Below are 19,186 nucleotides of genomic sequence, written 5' to 3'. Positions count from 1 at the left end.
CCTCCATTGTGGAAGAGGAATATCCATTATCTCCCCAGACAGATACCTAAAGGTCTGCACAAGAGTGAGAATTTTCTCTTGCAAATGTTGCTTATTCTGAGTCCATGAAGAGGCAAGCTCAGTTTTATCTCTAGCATGTCACACTAGAGCAGAAAGCTTGTATTGGGATTCTTTGGTTCTTAGAATGTATGACCAAGAAAGGCCCTTATCTTCACATCTGATCTTCTGAGAATCTCCCTCAGTGATTTCTAACATTCCTGGAAAAAAAAAAAAAAAAAAAACAAAAAAACACCTATAGCATAAAAGTTATTCAGTGTTTTGGATCAGACTTTTAAACTGATATTATTTGTGGTTACTGGCACTGTGACTGGATCCAGCTCAGGCCATGTTCAGGCATATATGAGCCTCTTAAGGCTATTATCTGCTGACAGAAGATGTGTTTCTGTCAGTGGAAATTTGCATCAAACACACAGCCTACCTCCTCATTCTTTTTGCTAATTGCAAGTTGCCCAGCTGGGAGAATCCTTAAGGAGCCTGCTTCTCAAACTTTCCTAACTTCCTCTACTAAAATCTTATTAAATGGAAAACTTCCATTTAATGGAAGTTTCCATGGGAAACTTTCTAGAAGACAGGTGATCAGATGCTGCCTTCCCATTTGTATAACAAAGGTAGCTGACCGGTTCTGGGGCAAATAATGGGAAAGAAGTCAAGAGTTTATTTTAATTAGCAACTGGTGATCTTTCCCCTTAAAGATCATGCTAAATTAATGTATTTCACTTCCAGGGCAGGTCACAGGCCAGTGAAAATCTTCTAAATGTGAGTTGTGTCTGTGGTGAAGTGCAGACTCATTCATGTATCTGAGCTGCCTGGAAACACCTCCACTCCCAGACATCTAATTCTGGGAGCTGACGGTTTTGTTTATTTTCTTACCCTGACTTCTGTGGCAGGTCAATGCCCTGCTAAGGTCAGCCTGCTGTTGAACAACCATTTCACAAGTTTCACATATATTTTGCTGCAGTAGTCCTGTAAATCAACAGGAAAACCACATATTGGAATGTACTGGTAGCAAATGAAAGAAATAAGGGGGAGGGGGTTAATTACCAAAGGGTGAGGAAATCACAAACAGAACACATCATTGATGTGTAAAAGGAGATGCAGCTAGGCTTTGGAGAAAGGTGACTGAAGCTGCTGTGTAGCGCTAAGTAAGCTGTAGTTCTTTGAGAAATACCTCAATCATGCAAATTGCCATTAAAATAAATAAATAAATAAATAAATAAATTGATCTCCCTGCTAGATTTCTCCTCAAAAACACCTTATGCATTGCTTCATGAAATAGAACTTCTCATTCCTTGAGAAGTAGCAGAAATTGAATTAAATACGAAAACATTTGTTTAGCGAATAGATGTCAGTTTTGTGCCACAGAAAAAGACTGATTAAGAAAAGTAGCAATCCAAAAGAGGTTGTTGGGGAAGCTCTCTTTTTTTTTTTTTTTCCCCAGAAGATATCAGACTCTCTGTTAGTTTTGGCAGCATCACAGACAGCACTTTAATGATGAAAGATATGAAATCTAAAGGCAGGTTCCTTGCTATCTTGACAGTTTGGGTGATCCCGTTATCTCTATGAGGTGAACTAAATATATTTATGTCAGGAAAAAAGGCTGAGATAAGCTGAAGCTCAAGACTGTGATATGGTTATAGTCAAGGCTGAAAATAAAAATGTAAGGAAAACACACATTTCTCTCTGTGATCTTACTAGTTGTCAGTTTTATTTGTTCTGTATCAAAAATACTCTCTCTCTCCTCCCTTCTATCCTTCCTCTCCCTCAGAATAAAAAAATAGTGGAAGAGTAGCATCAGCAGTAGCATCAACAGAATTTTGTGTGTGAGATCTTGTCCTTTTGAGAATCATATTCTGCTAGTTGACTCTATCTTAATGTTGATTTTAGGGAATAGTTTCCAAATGTATACGCCTGAGCTGGATTTTTAGATCCTGTGACCTTTTTGTGGTAGTTAAATATTTTAGTTGCTTTTTGTGGAAAACTTGGAAAATTTCAACTCAGCAACCTTGGTTTACTTTAAGTGGAGACAAGGCATATTTATCCACATAATTTCTTCATTTAAACTTAAAATTTGTCAAATAGTATCACTTTTTCTTTTGTGAAAATAACCATCAGGGACTGGTGTAACATCTCAAGCCTGTAAACTGAAAAAAGCTTTTATTTCCATGTAATATCAAATGTTATGAATAGAAGAGTACCCCAGTGAGCACACATACAACTTTTTGCAAGATACAGCACTTAAAATGTAACAAACTCTCATCAGAATGAAGCACTGAGCAGATATCCAAGGCACTTCAGACAGATTTCCAATAGAAGAGCACTTAACATCTCTGGATAAGATCTGTGGGCAGCAGGCCATGTTAGAGCGTCCTGCCAGGATACCACCTGTCAGCTGAGCCCCAGAAATTGTTTGTGCAATCATCTACAGGCATTACAAAATGACTTATAGTAACTTGGCCTGTAGTAGAAGTCTTAATGCAATTTTCTGTGTTTTGCCTTTGAGAGACATTTACACAGGCATTTACCTTGCTTCAGATGGTATGTGAGAACATTGCTAAACTCGTGATGCCTGAAATAGCTTGCCAAAGTGCTGGGGAGACTTTCTTGATGCCTAGCTAAGATTGAAACAGCATAGAATCACTGAAATAAGATTTTATTTTTTTTTTTTTTAATTGTCTGGGAGCAGAGGTCCATCTGTCTGCAGTCTCCTGTCTCCGACAGCAGTCAACAGCAGATGCCTCAGGATGGGCCTAAGAACAACACAAATAGATGATACTTCCCCTGAGTATTTTCCCACTCTCAACATTTTGCATATCAGAGGCTTCCTGAGTCAGACACATTTCCCATGTATTTAGCAATCCTCAGTGGATTTCTCCTCTGTTTCGTAAGACGATGTTCAATGAAAATCCCAAACAGTGGTGCATTTATTGCTTGTTGTTTCACTGCATTTTTTTCTCCAAGTGGCAAATTTTATGAACGTCCATCAAGAGCAATGTAGAGGATTCTTCTCCTGTCTTGCAGGGAAGTTCTTGGCTAAATGTAGTAGTCTATCCATATATAATCTAATCAGAAAAAGCCACCTTTTCTGTTACATTTTGTTTGAAACAAAAACTTTGAAAGTAGTACCTCAGTACACTTGAAAGTGTTTGACCTGAACCCCAGAAATCATGCCCACTTACATAGAAAAGCACCAGTTTTTAGGTTTTGTATATTGTTGTTTTCATGACGATGCTACATATAAAACAAATTTCACAGAGTATAATTTATATTACCTAACAGTTTGTAGATAGAAAAATATAGCCACCATGTAAATAATAAGTGATTGGAATTGGATTGATTTATGCTAAAAATGTTAGATGTATTTCATTAGATAATGAAATACTACTGAGCACTTTTAAGAAAATCATCACTGTATTACGCTGTTTATAAAGGTTAAGTATGGACAATAGTAATAAAGGAGATGACCAAGCAGTGACTGACTTAAATATTAGTCTATATATTTAGAAGATCAGAACATGCTCACCAGTCTGTAAATTTCATGTTATTTTTAGCTTGTGATTTATTAGAATTATAAAAGGACTGTATTTTCTATGTGATGTGAAAAGCTAGTGACTTAACATCCTATATCCTGATTTTAACATCTAATTTAATCTTCAGAGTATCAAGTGCTGCTAAATCTTAGGCTAACCAATCCTATACTCTACCAAACAATAGAAAACAGGCCCGGAAAAAACCTCCAAAGTTCTTTTAGTCCCTCTCCAAGATAGAATCTTCTCTAGCTATTCTATTCTAATTCTATTATTAACTATTCTATTATTAACTTTTCTATTCTATTATTAACTATTCTATTCTATTCTATTCTATTCTATTCTATTCTATTCTATTCTATTCTATTCTATTCTATTCTATTCTATTCTATTCTATTCTATTCTATTCTGTTATTTCTAATGATAGAGATTCATTCTTGCAATACAATATGTTACTACTGAGTTTGGCTACCCTTAGTATAAAAAAGCTTTTCTTGATGTCTAAACTAAATCTGTGACAACTTAAGTTTGTTCTGTCTTGTCCTGTCCTACATTATGGAGAGAATAGACTGTTGCTTTTCATTCTTTGGAATAAATGTTTTTTTTTTTTGTTTTTTTTTTTTTTTTCAAGCAGACTTCTTATGGATTTGAGTTTGTTAGCATTTCTTTTCTGTCTTGTATTCTGGATTAAACAAACCTAAATCTTTCCTCTTACATTAACTCTTTTGGTCCCTGTCAAGTTGCTCCACATAGAGCTTGAGGTGTCATACAAAACAGGACCCAGTTTTCTAGCCAAGAAATTGTCAGACATAGAGTAAGCATTACCATCTAATTCCTCTAAGGGAATTAGAAGTTCAGAAACATTGAAAACTTTCATAAAATCAATTGTCTTTCAATCAGTGAACACTGTTCAAATATTTTTGCATTAGAAATTTTTCTTATTAGCTTTATTGCCAAATGCACTAAATTTTATGAACAAACCCAAAGGGCTAGAGATAGATATTGGCTTTTCTTAGAATGCATTTGTCCCATAAAGGCATACAAATGTACAATTCAAACTTTGGATCTGATTGAGCAGACTGTGTTTGGATCTTACTGTATTTGGAAACATTCATTGTAATCATGAGGGAGAGGAGAGACCGATGTGTAAAGAAAGGGTCTGTCATCAACTGTGCACCTATTCCTTTAACATGTAGAAGACAACTAATAGCCTGTCATCAAAACTAAGTGATCATTAGTAAACTTGCAATTCAAGCTAGATTTACAGTGCATTTTTGATTGATGAGCACTAGGTTACTAAAAAATAATTTTACATACATACATGTTTAATTACAATTTATACAACAAGCCAAAACCAAAAGCTGTTAGCATTGGTATACTAAAACCCTTTTTACGCTGGTGCTTTTGACAATGAAGATTCTGCCATGTGAAGATTATATTTGTAACTTCAGAAAACCTTTCCAAAAGATTTCCATTATATTTTTCTAGTAATAACATCACTCATTTGAGCACTGCACCTTTATTAGGTAGGTTTTTTTTGCAAGAATTTGTGGAAATTATCTCAATGTACTTTCGTATTCAACCAAAGATACAGTAAGAGCAGGCCTGTGAGGCTGATGTGGTGATAGCTTGTTTAAAATGAACTATTCAAAATACATTTATTTAATGGAAAGAGCTGACATGAATTTTAATAACTTCTCAGTGGTAATAGCAACAGTAATTATAATTAAAGAGCAAAGCATAGGATTCCACAAAGTGTCAGTGTGTTTTAACTGTTCCAGAAGAGCAACTGTCTACAAGGGTGATTCATGTTTATTTGTATAGCTGAACTTTCAAACAAGCAATGCATTATCTAAATTACTTTCTGTTTGGGCAATATATTTTATGACCTAAGGATTTTTATTGCAAACAGAGATGATAGCATTGCCTGTACTATACAAACAAATTATTAGAAGTAGGCTAACCTCAAAAGACTGTAAGGCTCTCCTCAGTTCAAATAAGTAACTGAAGGCCAGATGGTGACAACTTGAAGAAACTACCTGTGTTTCTGAGTAAAAACTCTCTTAATCATTTCATGAAAGCCTCTTCTTTATCTCTTCATTAGTCACTTTAAAATCTTTCTTCTATATTTCTCATAATATCCACCCTTCATGATTCACATGCATGACTCAAATATCCCACAGAAATTACTGCCAAAAGTTATATCTGAGGTTAAAATCTTTCTGCTATTCAGAGGGTTCCTGATGCTTATTTGGGAAAGCCATTACCTTATAGTGAAAAATAAACAAGATTTTTCAGGGGAGGAAATCCCCTGAACTTCAGAAAATATTTAGCTATTGGGAGTGTTCCTTGGGTCAGACTGTCTTACAGCCCTGGAACTGCTTTGTTTGGTGTTTCCTGCACTGTCCAGTATTGCAGGTATCTCTTTCAGGTACTTCAATTTTATGTTCCCTCATTTCCTCATAGCTACCAAGAAAGGCACTGGTTCTATTCCTCTTTCCCTTAATATGCAAATGTCTGAAAGTCATGTTTGTGGAAAAACAATTCCTTTACATGTATCCAAAGATGTTGACTTTGGTGTTGAGACATGGACGTTTTACGATAATCTGAGGCCATATGGGGAATGAATAGCTTTTAGAGGACTACATGGGAAGAAGGAGAGAAATAACCATATATAGAGAGAGAGACATACACACACACACACACACACACACACACACATGTAAAGTAAGAGAAAAAAAATGTAAACAAGTTGAAAGATAGGAGAAAGTAAACCCAACATCATAAAGTAGTATTAGGAAATATCTTTTTTAAAAATTGTACAGTCTCATTAACAAGAACAGTATAGTAGGCCAAAAGAAAAGATGGTCATTAAAAATATTTTGGAAAAAAAAATAAGTAATTATTTAAAAGTCTAGATGTGAGATTTGATTTTTAGGTCCTCACAGAACAATTTTTAAATCTTGTGCATCTTCAACTCATTCCATTGTTTAACATAGATTTTGTAGGGCACCACTGGAAACCTTTTACCTAAAAAGTCCATTTATGCATCTGTTGCTGTTCCTTTAAGGTGAATGAAATGGTAACTAGCACAGCTTGCCATGTCTTCATCCCAGCACCATAAACAGAACCCAGCTGCATCTGTGTTCCAGCTTTGAAAAATGAGGATTAGATTTTCTCTGTTTAACTTTGTCTTAAGTTTCTACAAGATTGTACTCTGGTTACAGTAAAACATCAGCTGTACAGCTTTCTCTTTCTTTGCTTATTACCCCCTTAGGTATATCAGTGTAATCAAAGGGAGGTCAATAGTATCAAAATAGAAGTTTGCCAGAATATATCTGGCATAGATTCTTCCCTCAAGATTTCATTATGAAGTGTTACTTCTGAAAAAAGCCATTTATTTAGTACTTTGAAAAGTATTATCCAAAATCTAAGAAATTACTTTACAAGGCTAGAAATAAAAATTACATGAATTTAAATACAAAGGACAGAGTAAAAGCACTGGATCTATAGGCTAATCACTGTCAATATCATATCAATAGTAGTAGGGTATAGCTTAAAATACAATGTCTTCATTATAGACAGATAAAAGGCTGGATATGAGGAAACTGGAGGATTCACTAGGCCAATGCACATTGTCTAAAAGGAGCTTCTCACACGTTAATTCCATTTTCAAAAGTTAGAGGGGGAACTGCACTGAAAATTAAAATTATGCATTTCAGTCCACAGTGACACCTGCAGATTTTAGTAGCCACTTGTTAGGCAGGCATTGTTTGCCTTTACTGGTAGTGCCTGGTCCTGGACAGATTACAACGCTATGATACGCAGTCTGAAATGACTTTTTAAATGAAAGTAACATTTAACCACTAAAAGTAACAGCCACCATGTAATCTTTATGACCTTATTTGCCTTAAGACATAAAGGCAAATGTTCAGTAAAACAGTATTACATGGAAGGATACATAAGACCTATGCTGAAGATTCACAAAGACTATAGGTCTTACTGTGAAGAAAGAACTGCAGAAATCTTTCTGACAAATAGAGCTTCTCACCAGCAAGGTTAATATATTCTTGGCATTGGGAATATTAGCTCTTTGCAGTCTGGGGATTCATTCTGCCTTCCTCAATATGAACTAAGCATCTTTCTATTATATTAAATAGATACCCTGTAAGGTCTGGAAGAGAAAAATTCTTTTCCCATCAAGATATACATCAAAACTCCCACTAACTTCAATGGAGTCAGCATGTCACCTAGTTTATCTTTGTCAGCTTGTGTTCTGTAATCTCAATGTTGCCAAGTTTCAATTTGTTTGGAGTTTTCCCTAAAACTCAAACTCCCATTACAATCTAAAATTCACCTTAACATGAAAATGTTTCAGCTTTTCATACTGAAAACAAAAATAAAACAAAACAAACAAACAAAAGAAACAGAAACTAAAAGAAAAAATGCCTTATTTTTGATGTTATTTTGTTGTTGTTGTTGTTTTGTTATGTTTGATAACCTCTCTAACTCTTGGAGGCCTGAGATTAAAATCATACTACAAAGGTGCTGCAAGCAGAGCCCAGGGATCTTCCATTCTAATGCACACAGGTAGTTTGAGTGGAAGTTGCTCACTACCTGTAAGCGTCTTCATCACAGTTTAACTAGTTTATTTTTTTATTATTATTATTTGAGATCTTGGGGATGTAATCAAGAAGGGTTACTGATTAATCTCATCTTAAAGCAAGTAGTTAAAATAGATCTGAAGAATCACACTGTTTTCACCACTGGTTCCATTTTCTCCATGAGTTAAAGACATAAATACATCTACTACAGAAGTCTAAAGCCAATACGGTTTTTGCATACGGTTTGCAGCCACAGCTGTGCACCAAAGCTGTGCTTATAGCAAGTTTGAATTCTCTGCATACAGTCATAACAAATGGTAGCAAAACCTCTGTCATCGTTAGTAATATTCACAAGTATTTGATAAATATTTCTGGATTATTTTCAGTGCTATGCTAATAGAGCACTCATGAAGGTGGAGGTATGGCTCTACATGCATTTACTTTGACAGAAATCTCCAGTTGAAAAGTTCCCGAGATGTTGCATTTCTTTTTTATCCCAACTTCTCAGTTTACTGCATCTTCAGTTATGCTAACACAACAGTTCATGGAACCATTCTGTAAACCAGATTGGTGGTTTGTCCTCAAAAAGAAAAGTTTTGTTTTGTTTTGTTTTTGTTTTGTTTTTGTTTTGTTTTGGTTTGTTTTCCCTAAATCCGCATCATTTCGCTTTTCAGAAGAGTCTCACAATGCAGCTGAAGGAACGACAGTCTAGAAGCACAAGCATCTGGGGAAGACATTTCTAGCCCTGTCTTTCCAGTAGAATAAAATATACAAGGCTGGACCTGGAGATCAAGGGTCAATGAGTAGGAAACACCTCTGACTGGGAAAAAAAGCAGGCAGGGTAGGGGGTCTGGAAAAGACAGCACTTTATAAGCTTACCTAAAATACCAATCAATAATATTTGTAATATTTTTTCTTAGTCAATGATAGCGTTTCTGTTTGGCACATTTCAAGGTATGGTTTAGGAAGCTCAAGATTGAATATAGGTTTTCACATTAAAAATGGTAGGAAGATTTGGGATTGAATGTGACTTTTCTGACCCAAAGTGTACATGCAGTGAATTTACCTTGATTGAAGTTGGCCATACTGTCACCTAAATACATACACACTCAGGTAACCATCTAAACCATCTATCCATGCACATAGGTATTCTGACTGAAGATCAGTGTCCTATAGTGTTGTCTTTGTCTTCACCATTTAGTCCCTCCATTCATTTGCAGAGTCTGGTTTTAAAATTTATCTTAGTCTTAAAAATGTCTTATCTATGTTTTAAAGACAAAGTCTATCTCCTTGTACACCACTCTGAATACTGATTATGTGTTACTGTAATATTGTAATTACTATAAGAGCATAGCACAAATGTGCTCGTAGCTTATGCTTACTAAGAACATCTAACCTAAAAGCAAACTGTCTGATCAGCAGAAAAATCACAGTTAAAGCAACAGAAAAATACTGGTAAATGAAATTAAATCAAATCATTCTTATGTTCTAAATAACCAAACAAGTGGAAATTATGCAAATTACTTATGAGTTATAGTCTTATTATGATATGTTTACATGAACTGGGTGATCTATAATACTGTCTAAACACGCAAAGCAGTTTATTTGCCTATATTGTGCTTGTTCTTGCTTCACATGCAGTGTATAAAAACTGAAGGAGTTAAAACTCAAATACTTTTCCAGATCTGTAAATAATTGGTGTATTCTCCAGCACAGCTGAATACAGAATAATATATATATATATAGAAATAGGAAAGCAATATTCATCATCACTATTCCAGAAGTGTTTATGAGCTTCTGAATGCCAGAAGTGGTTAATCAGCTAAACTTATAAAACAAAATGAAAATGTTCAGTGCACTTGCACTTTAATTGTTTGTCCTTAATGGTTTCAGGCTGGTGGTTTGATGCCTGTGGCCCCTCCAATCTCAATGGGATGTTCTATACGGCTGGGCAAAACCATGGAAAGCTCAATGGCATCAAGTGGCACTACTTCAAAGGCCCCAGCTATTCTTTGCGCTCCACCACCATGATGATTCGACCCTTGGACTTTTAAAGGCATTCAGTGGTGGATCCAAGAAAAAAATTAGAATGCCACTGCTCTTGACAGCACTGCTATCACAGTCTGAAGGTAAAAGGTGAAGGGCTTCTTGGAAGCAACATGTAGGGATGATGCAAAGTCACTTCATTATCACTTCATAGCCTGCAAAAACTCCCCACCAGTCACCCCATGTCTTGATGACATGGGGAGACTTGGTTTCGAAGAAGTTGGCTGCAATGATTTTCCAGAGAGGAACAACTGGATCCAGTTATTCTGACCAAATCTGGTGTTTGTCAGTGGACTTTTTTTATTATTTTTTATTATTTTTATTAAAAAAATGGAAAATATACCAGATTATTCAACAACAGCATCAGAATTCAAATATATGAAACATATCATCCATGGTCCGTTGAGGAAAAGTTTTTCAGCAGTGAAATGCCATCATTATACACATGAAGAAAGGATTATAAAGACACCTTTTTTAAAACTCATTTTAAAGCACTGAAGATGACCACTCCAAATACTGTTTTTCTTAAATGAACTGAATTTGAATGGGCGGATGGATTTATGTTAATCCCAGAGAATTTGTGCTAATAATTATTTTTTATTAAATATTCGAAGGACATATTTCTCATAAATAAACTGAGTCAAATTATGAAGAATGATAAGGGCACGAAACATAAATTCTTCAGTTGCTCTGTAGAGGTAAATGAGGTAATTGGCATAATCCCTGAGCTAGGATTTATAGTGTGATAACAAACTTAGATGTGTTTTGAGCTTTTTCCTTTCTTTCATTAAAGGCAGTCTGAATGTCACATAGAAAAATTGATAGAAGGTTTAAAGAATGTTAAATATTATCCTAAAGAAAATATGGGATTTTGCATGGAATATTTTCATCAAAAAGAACACAGAAAGGCAAACTCTTAGGGTATAGCATAGCTTAAATCAATGAATTCATTTTACAGTATCATTGCATGTACGCAATTTATCATTCATTATTTTACTTTTTATTAAATTTTTATTTCTTCACTGTATTATTACATTTTTGTGAATATCAGAAGCATGCCAGTTGTACACAGTGCTTAGGCTACAACTATAAAAAATACTCAGCAGAACTGTATAGAAAATAAAGAATTGTGAACTGTAAATAGTATGTTTATATTTCCTGTAATGGTTGTTTAATTTGTACATGCAGCCCTGACCCTACTCAAAGGGTGCTAAGCCACAAAATGGTATAAATATTAAAAGAACTTTAGAAGACTGCTTACAGGTTTCCACTGTCATAACAAATAATTCTGATATATTCAAATGTTGCAGAAATGTGTGGCAAGATGCACAATGCGGCTGTTGGTAAGGATAAAGTTCCTATCAAAACAAGCAACAAAGTAGTTGGGTGGCCCATGAAGTGAAGTTATAGACAGAACTCTTTTTCAATTACAGTCCCTCATGGTTTAATCGTATTAATAAAGTGCATTTAGGAAAGTATCTAGCCCTCATTCTACTTCTGCTATACATAAAAGGAAAAGCCTCGCCCTGCTCCCACTGAAATCAAAAGTAACATTGTCATTGATTAAACTGGGACAAAGATCACATGTATAATCTGAATGTAGTAAGTTTGTTGTTTGTCTGCTTGTTGGTTTATTTTATTCATTAAACTGTTCCTGAAATAAGGCATGATGAAGATCTGAATCTTTTTAAAAGAAGATTTTAACAGAGTAAGAGAGTAACTGATTTATTTTCCCTTTTTTTTTTCCTTTTTTCTTCATTTTTAAGAAATAGATTTAAAAAAAAAAAAAGTTTGGATTTTTTAAGCATCCCTTCTTAAAAATCACAAAGACCACAGGGCTCTCTGTTTTTGTTACAATTTGATGTTTGTTTAGTTTTAAGTGGGAAGATCTTGGTTTTTTGTGTGTATTTGTACATATTTATATATATATTTGAAATAATCTTGCATAAGGGTTAATTTGTTGTTTTCTGCTGAGTAAGTTACCAAACTACTCCTTGCTCAGCAATTTCTTCACAGAGCTGTTTTGTCTCCTTTTCCAGAACTTTTTTGAAATGCTCTTCATTTTTGTGCAAAAACTGTGGTCTGTCTTCTACTGTGTTCTCAAAAGTTATATTTTTTGCAAGTCTCCAAGTTAGGAATGCCATTCTGCAGATCTTATTGCAAAAGGCAAAGAACATTTAAAATCAAAAGCATATTTACTGTTTATTTATCTGTGTTTGAAAGATAAAAAAATGTGGATTTGGTTTCCTATCCTTTATAATAAAACATTTTTTAAAATTGCAGACTCTGTGATTTGATTTCCTTTGAGATGCCTTTCTGTGACAGGATGACAACATTTTACCAGCCACTATCTCTCCCTCTAAGAGATATTAATAAATTTAGTCAAGGCCTAAGGAGGGAGTCATATTAGAGTTTGTGCAGAAATCAGTATTTCTAACCTTTCAAATATGTATTTCAGTCTTTTTCATTCAAATTCTTTGATTAAAATCAAGGGACTGTATTTCTCATCTTAAGTTCATATCATACAACTATCTAACAGTCTATAAAAGAAAATGTTTCTTGAATTCCTTTAGCAAAGATACAAATAGAACTGTATGCCTATTTCTCTTGCCTTTTGACATATTCTTTTATCATCTTTTCAATCATGTTGCATGGCATTGACAGATTTCCATTGTTTTCTTCACTACAAATACTTCTTGCTCCTTTTGTATGCCTTTTAACACTAGAGAGATTCAGTTTTAATGTCTCTTTGTAGTGAGTTTTTCCCCATTTTCACGGGTACTTTTTAATAAATGAACTTGTTCATTGCATTCATTCAGACTAAGCTATCTGAGAATCTGAGGAAATACTTTCTTAAAACACATTTTGCTCCTTGACTTGAACATGTATGAACTGCATGAATTGAAGAGTTACAATCAGTAAAAAAATGGTCTTTCTGGATTTCATCATATAAAATGGGACTTGCCTTGGAAGAGACTGAAAGAACAGTCAACGGCCAATGGTAATGTTAACTTCACTGTTTACCCCTCACAGTTAAATTTCTTCTTTTTAAAAAAGGAATACACACAATTTTAACAAATCAGTGCGTGTTTTCCATCATATATAGATCCTTACTTTTTAATATCCTCTAATGCTGGAGATGTAGTTTAAATGCAGTTTTCTAAGCTCCTTAGCATCCAGTACTTGCCTATTAATTAAGCAAATCGTGTACATTTATAGTCATCTGTACAAAAGGTTCACAACACACAGTTTCTTAAAAAAATACCTTCCAGCTATAATAACAGCATCATTTCTCTGTAGACCAGCATCTCAAACCACCCTCTGACCATGCCACCAACAACCTCTCTTGGGATTGCCACAGCACTCTTCTCCTTTGGGAAGAACAAACCTGAAGCAGCAATCACAGCAAAAGCTTAATGCTCTAGGTAGGATGAAGCCTGAATTACAGCCAAACTGTGCTGCAGTCGTGCCAAAAGTTGTTCTTACCCACTAGTTTTTACAGGAGCTGGATAGCTCTGAATACAGAAGACGCTTTGAGAGTTGCCTGACTGTGACCTGTGGTGTTCATATCCATACACACACAAATCCATATGTCTGAAGGAAGCTTCACACAATCTGTCAAAATCTTTTTCAATATTTTTTTCCAGAGGAACTGTAATCTCAGTAAAAAAAAAAAAAAATCCAGGATATACACCTAAAAATAAATGAAAAGTGCAAGTGCCACCAGTAAGGTGCGATAAAGAGAGAGCACACAAGTGTAGAGGAGTAAGAACCAGAAAGAGTGGACAGGGATATGGTACTGTTCTGAACAGAGGGAAAATACAAAGAAGAGTTGGAAGGGAAGGGATTAACCATGGAACATAGCAGCTCTGCATTTCCTCTGGCTCCTGCCACACTGGTGACACAGTGTAAGGAGTCCCTTCTCCTCTGGAGCATCCAAAACCTGCTTTTTCTGGTTCCCCATAAAGACAGGAATCTATGGGTCTCATTTGTTTCTGCATTCTTTGGTGGGTTTTGTGTGTTTTTTGGTTGTTTGTTTGTTTGTGTGCGCTTTTTAAATTTTTGCATAGGGAACAAATCAATGTGAAACTTTGGGAAGGTTATGCTGCTTTATTTGCTGCTTATGTTTATGTCAACATAGCTCCATAGAAAATCCTTTAGAAGTGGAATGTTTTCTTTAGAAAAACACTGTTTTCTGTTCTGTGAATTTTAAGGACTGATAAGGAAATAACACCTGTGTCTAAAGTCTAGTGAAATTAGAGCCTTTATTCTTCCACTGTCTAAAATTTCTGTCAGGAACAAATGTTATTACTATAGAAATAGCCTGTGAATTTTTTTCAAATAAGTGTCTTCAATTGAAGAATGGATATCCACTGTAAATATGACCAAAAAAAAAAAAAAGCCACATGAAGACCTAGTCCCGTGTTTTGGTAGAGACAATCCTGAGAGCCAAAGTGTTACCATGTAATATTTTTATCTCATTATGATCCTCTTCTTTCTCTCACTTTATTAGTGTCCCTATGCCTCAAAAACAAAGGACCTGTGGATGCACTGAGTCACAACCAGAACATGAGCTATGGGGTTCGCAAGGTCGGTCCCTGCCAAACCCATGGGAGAGAAGCCCTTCTTGACACTCATTTTCTCTGCAAGACTGTGGAGGAGAAAAGAGACACACATGAAAACAGAGGAAACTAACATAATTTCTGGTGCACCCTGGTCGGGGCACCCCCAGACAGGGAGAGAAACACTATGATTCTATGATACTTTCTACTGAAACAGAAAGTGGATGCTTTGCCAGGTCACACCTCTAGAAGCCTGAATAAGAGCCCAGAAGAGAAAATAACTCATAGGCACCTGCTTCAGCCTGGTAGGAAAAGGAAGGAAGACACTCTGAAGCAAGGAAAAGGAAATTGGAGACTCTTGGTGCAAAGACATGTAAGAAAGAACTGAAGAGTGAGAAAGTGGTTATTAAAGGGTAATGCAGCAAAGAATGCAAAGGGATATGATTAGGAAGCTGAGTGCAAGGCCAGCAAAAGAAGGAAGTCAGTTTGACAGAAAGAATAAAGAAATAACAAAGATGAATGCACAGGAAAAGGAGGAAAATGAAGAAGAATTAGGAAAGGGAATCTGCAGGAGATGAATATCAAGCAAACATGAAATAATAATAATTTTTTAAAAAAAATAATGACCATAATATTTTACTGTAGGTAGTTCAGGGAAAAAAAAAAAAAAGGATGGAAAGGTATGGCAGGATAAAACAAACAAAACAAAACAAAAAAAAGGAAAGAAAAGAAAAACAGACATACCCTATATCATGAGCATTATAGTAAAAGTACAATAGTATTAAAAAATAGTAGTACGTGCGATGACAAAAAAATATATTTTCATGCAGAATAATTTCCCAAACAGTGTCACATGCATTTTTCTCTGGTTGAAAAATCATGAATAATAATGCCAATGTATATGACACCTGACAGAACTATAGGGTGTCTCTGCCTTTGGGAGTTAGAAAAAAAAAAAAACTTTCTTTTTGATTTAGATTATTATTTTTCTGTATTTATTAGAGGAGAATTAATATCCAATTAATTTTCCAAAGCCTAAAAGGAACAGTGTGGCAATTTGATTTCTTGTTTTTATTTAATATTTACAGTGCAATGGAGATACATTGACGTGGAAAAATCTAAAGCAAGACTTAAAAAGCAGTCCATTCTTGCAGGAATTTTTGCTAATATGCTGTCTGAGAAACAGCTCATGCTTTTAGCATGAGACAAGAATCCACCAGTAGATAAATCAGCTTTGGATAATATTTATTCTTCCACTAAAAGATGTGGATCTCCATCCTTTTGCAGCCCTCTCATGCTTATATTTAGAATCATTGTCTGCTCTCAAGGAAACTACAAGACTCAGACCTGATCTCATGCAGCTTCAGTGTTGAACCACTGGTTTATTTTCTTTTGAATAATGGAGCAGAACTCCTGGATATATGTTTTACTTGTTGTTCTTTTGAAGCAAACCTTTATTATTTATTTATTTGTTTGTTTATTCATTTCAAAGCTTCTGCTTTAGAGTTCATCTTTTATCCACCACATATGATTATTTAAACCCTCTTTGAAAGTTTCATTTCGTGCTTTTTGTTCTGAAAAAACCCCAGGCAAAATTCTTTGTCTGGACTCATGCAGTGGTTCTTGTCTCCAGTCTTCTGCTCTGCCTTCATGCATAGCAAGTTTCACACAGCAAGTCAGCGTTGCTGTCCTTTCTGAATGGTTTCTTTCAGTCCTTCCTGGCAATCTGTCTCTCTAGTGAAAAATAAATAGATAAATAAAAATAAAAATAAATAATATAAACATAGACATAGACATAGATATAGACATAGACATAAAAATAAATAAATAATATAAATATAAATATAAATATAAATATAAATATAAATATAAATATAAATATAAATATAAATATAAATATAAATATAAATATAAATATAAATATAAATATAAATATAAAATATAAATATAAATATAAATAATATAAATTACCTCCTTGGACCAACCTGGACACAGGTCCTTGGTCCCATAAATCCTTTCCCACCACTGCCCAATGACTAGCAGCTGCCCAACTTTTTCTGGCTGGAAGACACATCAGGGCTACCTGTATCTCCAGTTGGGAGTCCTCCAGCCCCTCAGTTTTCCTCCTACCCACTTCACCTAGAAGAGGTCCCTGTCCCAAGACTGGAGAAGAGCATGGCCCAGGAGCCACTGTGGCAGCACTTTTCCACAAGGTGCTGCCTCTGCACACCCCCAGGCTGTGCACACAGTAAAGCAGCCCCTGTGGAGTGGATGTGCTGCCTTTTAGACTGCCTGGTCACAAGCCAAAGATGATACTATGTAAATGTCACAATTTTTTAAGAAGTACAGCCTAATTATCCAAAGGCTATTCCACTAAATGCTGGGTTTTCCACAGGAGGAGACAGGCACATAAACATGTAGATGGCAATATGTCTAGTTTCATTTGCAGAAGACCAATACGCTCACTCGCCTGAAGTGCGTTACTAAAGCTCTGGAGTTTGTTTGAAGTTTTAAAGGCCATGGGAAAAGACAATAATAAATACGTCTGACTTTGTGTAGTAAAAATAGCATTGTAAGTAAAAGCTTTTTTTTGAGTTCCCAAAAATAAATAAAATTAAAAGATGGAAAATTTATCTCTGTGACTGGGCCTATAGGTTTATTAACAGAGGCTTAGTCAGGAGGCTGTCACTGTATCTTTTCCATTGTGAGACTTGTGGAAATTCATGACACCAGCATTTCCCAGATTTCCTTTCAGGATACTGTGAGAATCCCCACAGCCCACAGTCCAGATCAGCAAAACTGCCTCAGTTAGATGTAATCTAAAGTAGATTAAGTGATACTACTGCAAGTCAATGGATAGGGCAGGAAATCAAAGGAAAGTTATATGGCAATGCTAACATATTCAGGTTAGTATTTTGCACATGTAAGCACAAAGAAAAGAAAAAAAAAGAAAAAAAAAAGCTTTTATTCTCAATACAATGAAGTATAATCTAAATATTAAAAGATATAGTTAAATTAGCCTCAGAGTGTGGGGAGAGAGTGATAGAGAACCCATCCTACAACAAAGCAAGCTATCTTGCCAGCACAGTTCACTCATAAATGCAGAGGAGCCCTTATGTCTGAAGTTTCTGCTGTCTGCTGCCATCTATGGTTCAGAAGGAAGCTTTTCCAAAGTTCATTTAATTGTAGAATCAAGTAAACATGTAATGAAAGATCTGAAAATAATAATAATAATAATAATAAAAATGGTTAGGACATCCAGCATGGATGGTCAAAGTTAAGTCTATATTCAGGTATATGTTTTTGGTTTTAAAAGTACTGAACTCCCACTGCTTTCAGTTTATCCCAAATGGGTTAAAAGTACATCAGTTTTATAGCAGTGCAAAAGTTCTCTAAAGAAAGTAGCGATATTTACAGAGCAAAAATACAGGTGATAGAAAAAGGAGGATCACACAAAACCGTTGTAAAAAGTCTTGTGTTTACCAAAATCTGACTCTACCAGAGGTAAGTATATGGAGCACACATCAGGAAGCCTAAGGAAGCTGCAAAAGAAAAAGAAAGCCATACTTCAAGAAAGGAACTAAATTATATTTCATAACCATATTAAAATGGTCTTCAAGACAAATAGCAGTTTTAAATGCAAGAATCCACTTTGTTCTTCTAGCCTAAATTTAGCCAACTTATGCATAATGCATTATTCTGAAGGTCTTTAATTACTCTTTTGCACACTGGTTTTATTGTATGGTCCAAAAATCACATTGCAATAGGGCTTTTGACTTTTGAGGGATAGTCATCAGGAAATTAAAATATATCCTTACAATTTTATATTTCTAACTCCCCAAATCATCAGCTCATTTGTTACTTTTATTTACTCTGGAATCATATTTAGCAATACAAGAACACTGTCTTTACAAGAGTTCAACAATCCTTTTTTCTGTTAAGTTCACCTGAGTAATATTTGCCATAAGATGGTTCAAATTAATTTCTCCAGAGCAGCCCAAACTGCTAATCCTGTTGCCATACATAAGCTATCTTGTTTCTCTGACCTTTCACTTTCTAGTGTTCGAACCAGAGTCGCACTGAGGTTACCATTCACAGGTCAGAAGGCCACAGATAACCTTAGATATTAGGACTCTGTGTCATTTTCTTACAGAAACCAGAAGTAAATCAATACTTCGAGAAATCCAGTTGTTTACGCCCTTTTATCCACTTCGAGTTTCAAAAGCATGAATTTCGCACCTCTGAAAGGACAAAAAGAGCAGATGAAACAAAACCAGAAGCCACTTCTTCATCAGCAGGCCACAAGCACCACGTATGAAAACCGACGTGCTCATGGCTGCTCAGGAGCTGCTCCAGCTCCACATCCAGGTTTGCACAGTGCCTGTTGTAC

At 35.3% G+C, this 19,186-nt stretch overlaps 1 protein-coding gene across 4 annotated transcripts in view; it reads left to right on the top strand.

Moving 5' to 3' along the window:
* Window positions 1-11,488, top strand: part of ANGPT1 (angiopoietin 1) — a 184,405-nt gene extending 172,917 nt beyond the window's left edge. For all 4 annotated transcript variants that reach the window (XM_048068717.2, XM_013180022.3, XM_066990654.1 and 1 more), the window contains one exon: window positions 10,082-11,488. In XM_048068717.2, coding sequence (XP_047924674.1) covers window positions 10,082-10,242 — 161 coding nt within the window. In that variant the 3' untranslated portion in view covers window positions 10,243-11,488. The remainder of the gene's footprint in view (window positions 1-10,081) is intronic.
* The last annotated feature ends 7,698 nt before the right edge of the window (window positions 11,489-19,186 follow it).

This window comes from Anser cygnoides, chromosome 2 (genome assembly GCF_040182565.1).
Source record: "Anser cygnoides isolate HZ-2024a breed goose chromosome 2, Taihu_goose_T2T_genome, whole genome shotgun sequence".
NCBI lineage: Eukaryota > Metazoa > Chordata > Aves > Anseriformes > Anatidae > Anser > Anser cygnoides.
Note: the sequence above shows the minus strand (reverse complement) of the source record. Positions and strands in the feature narration are given on the sequence as shown.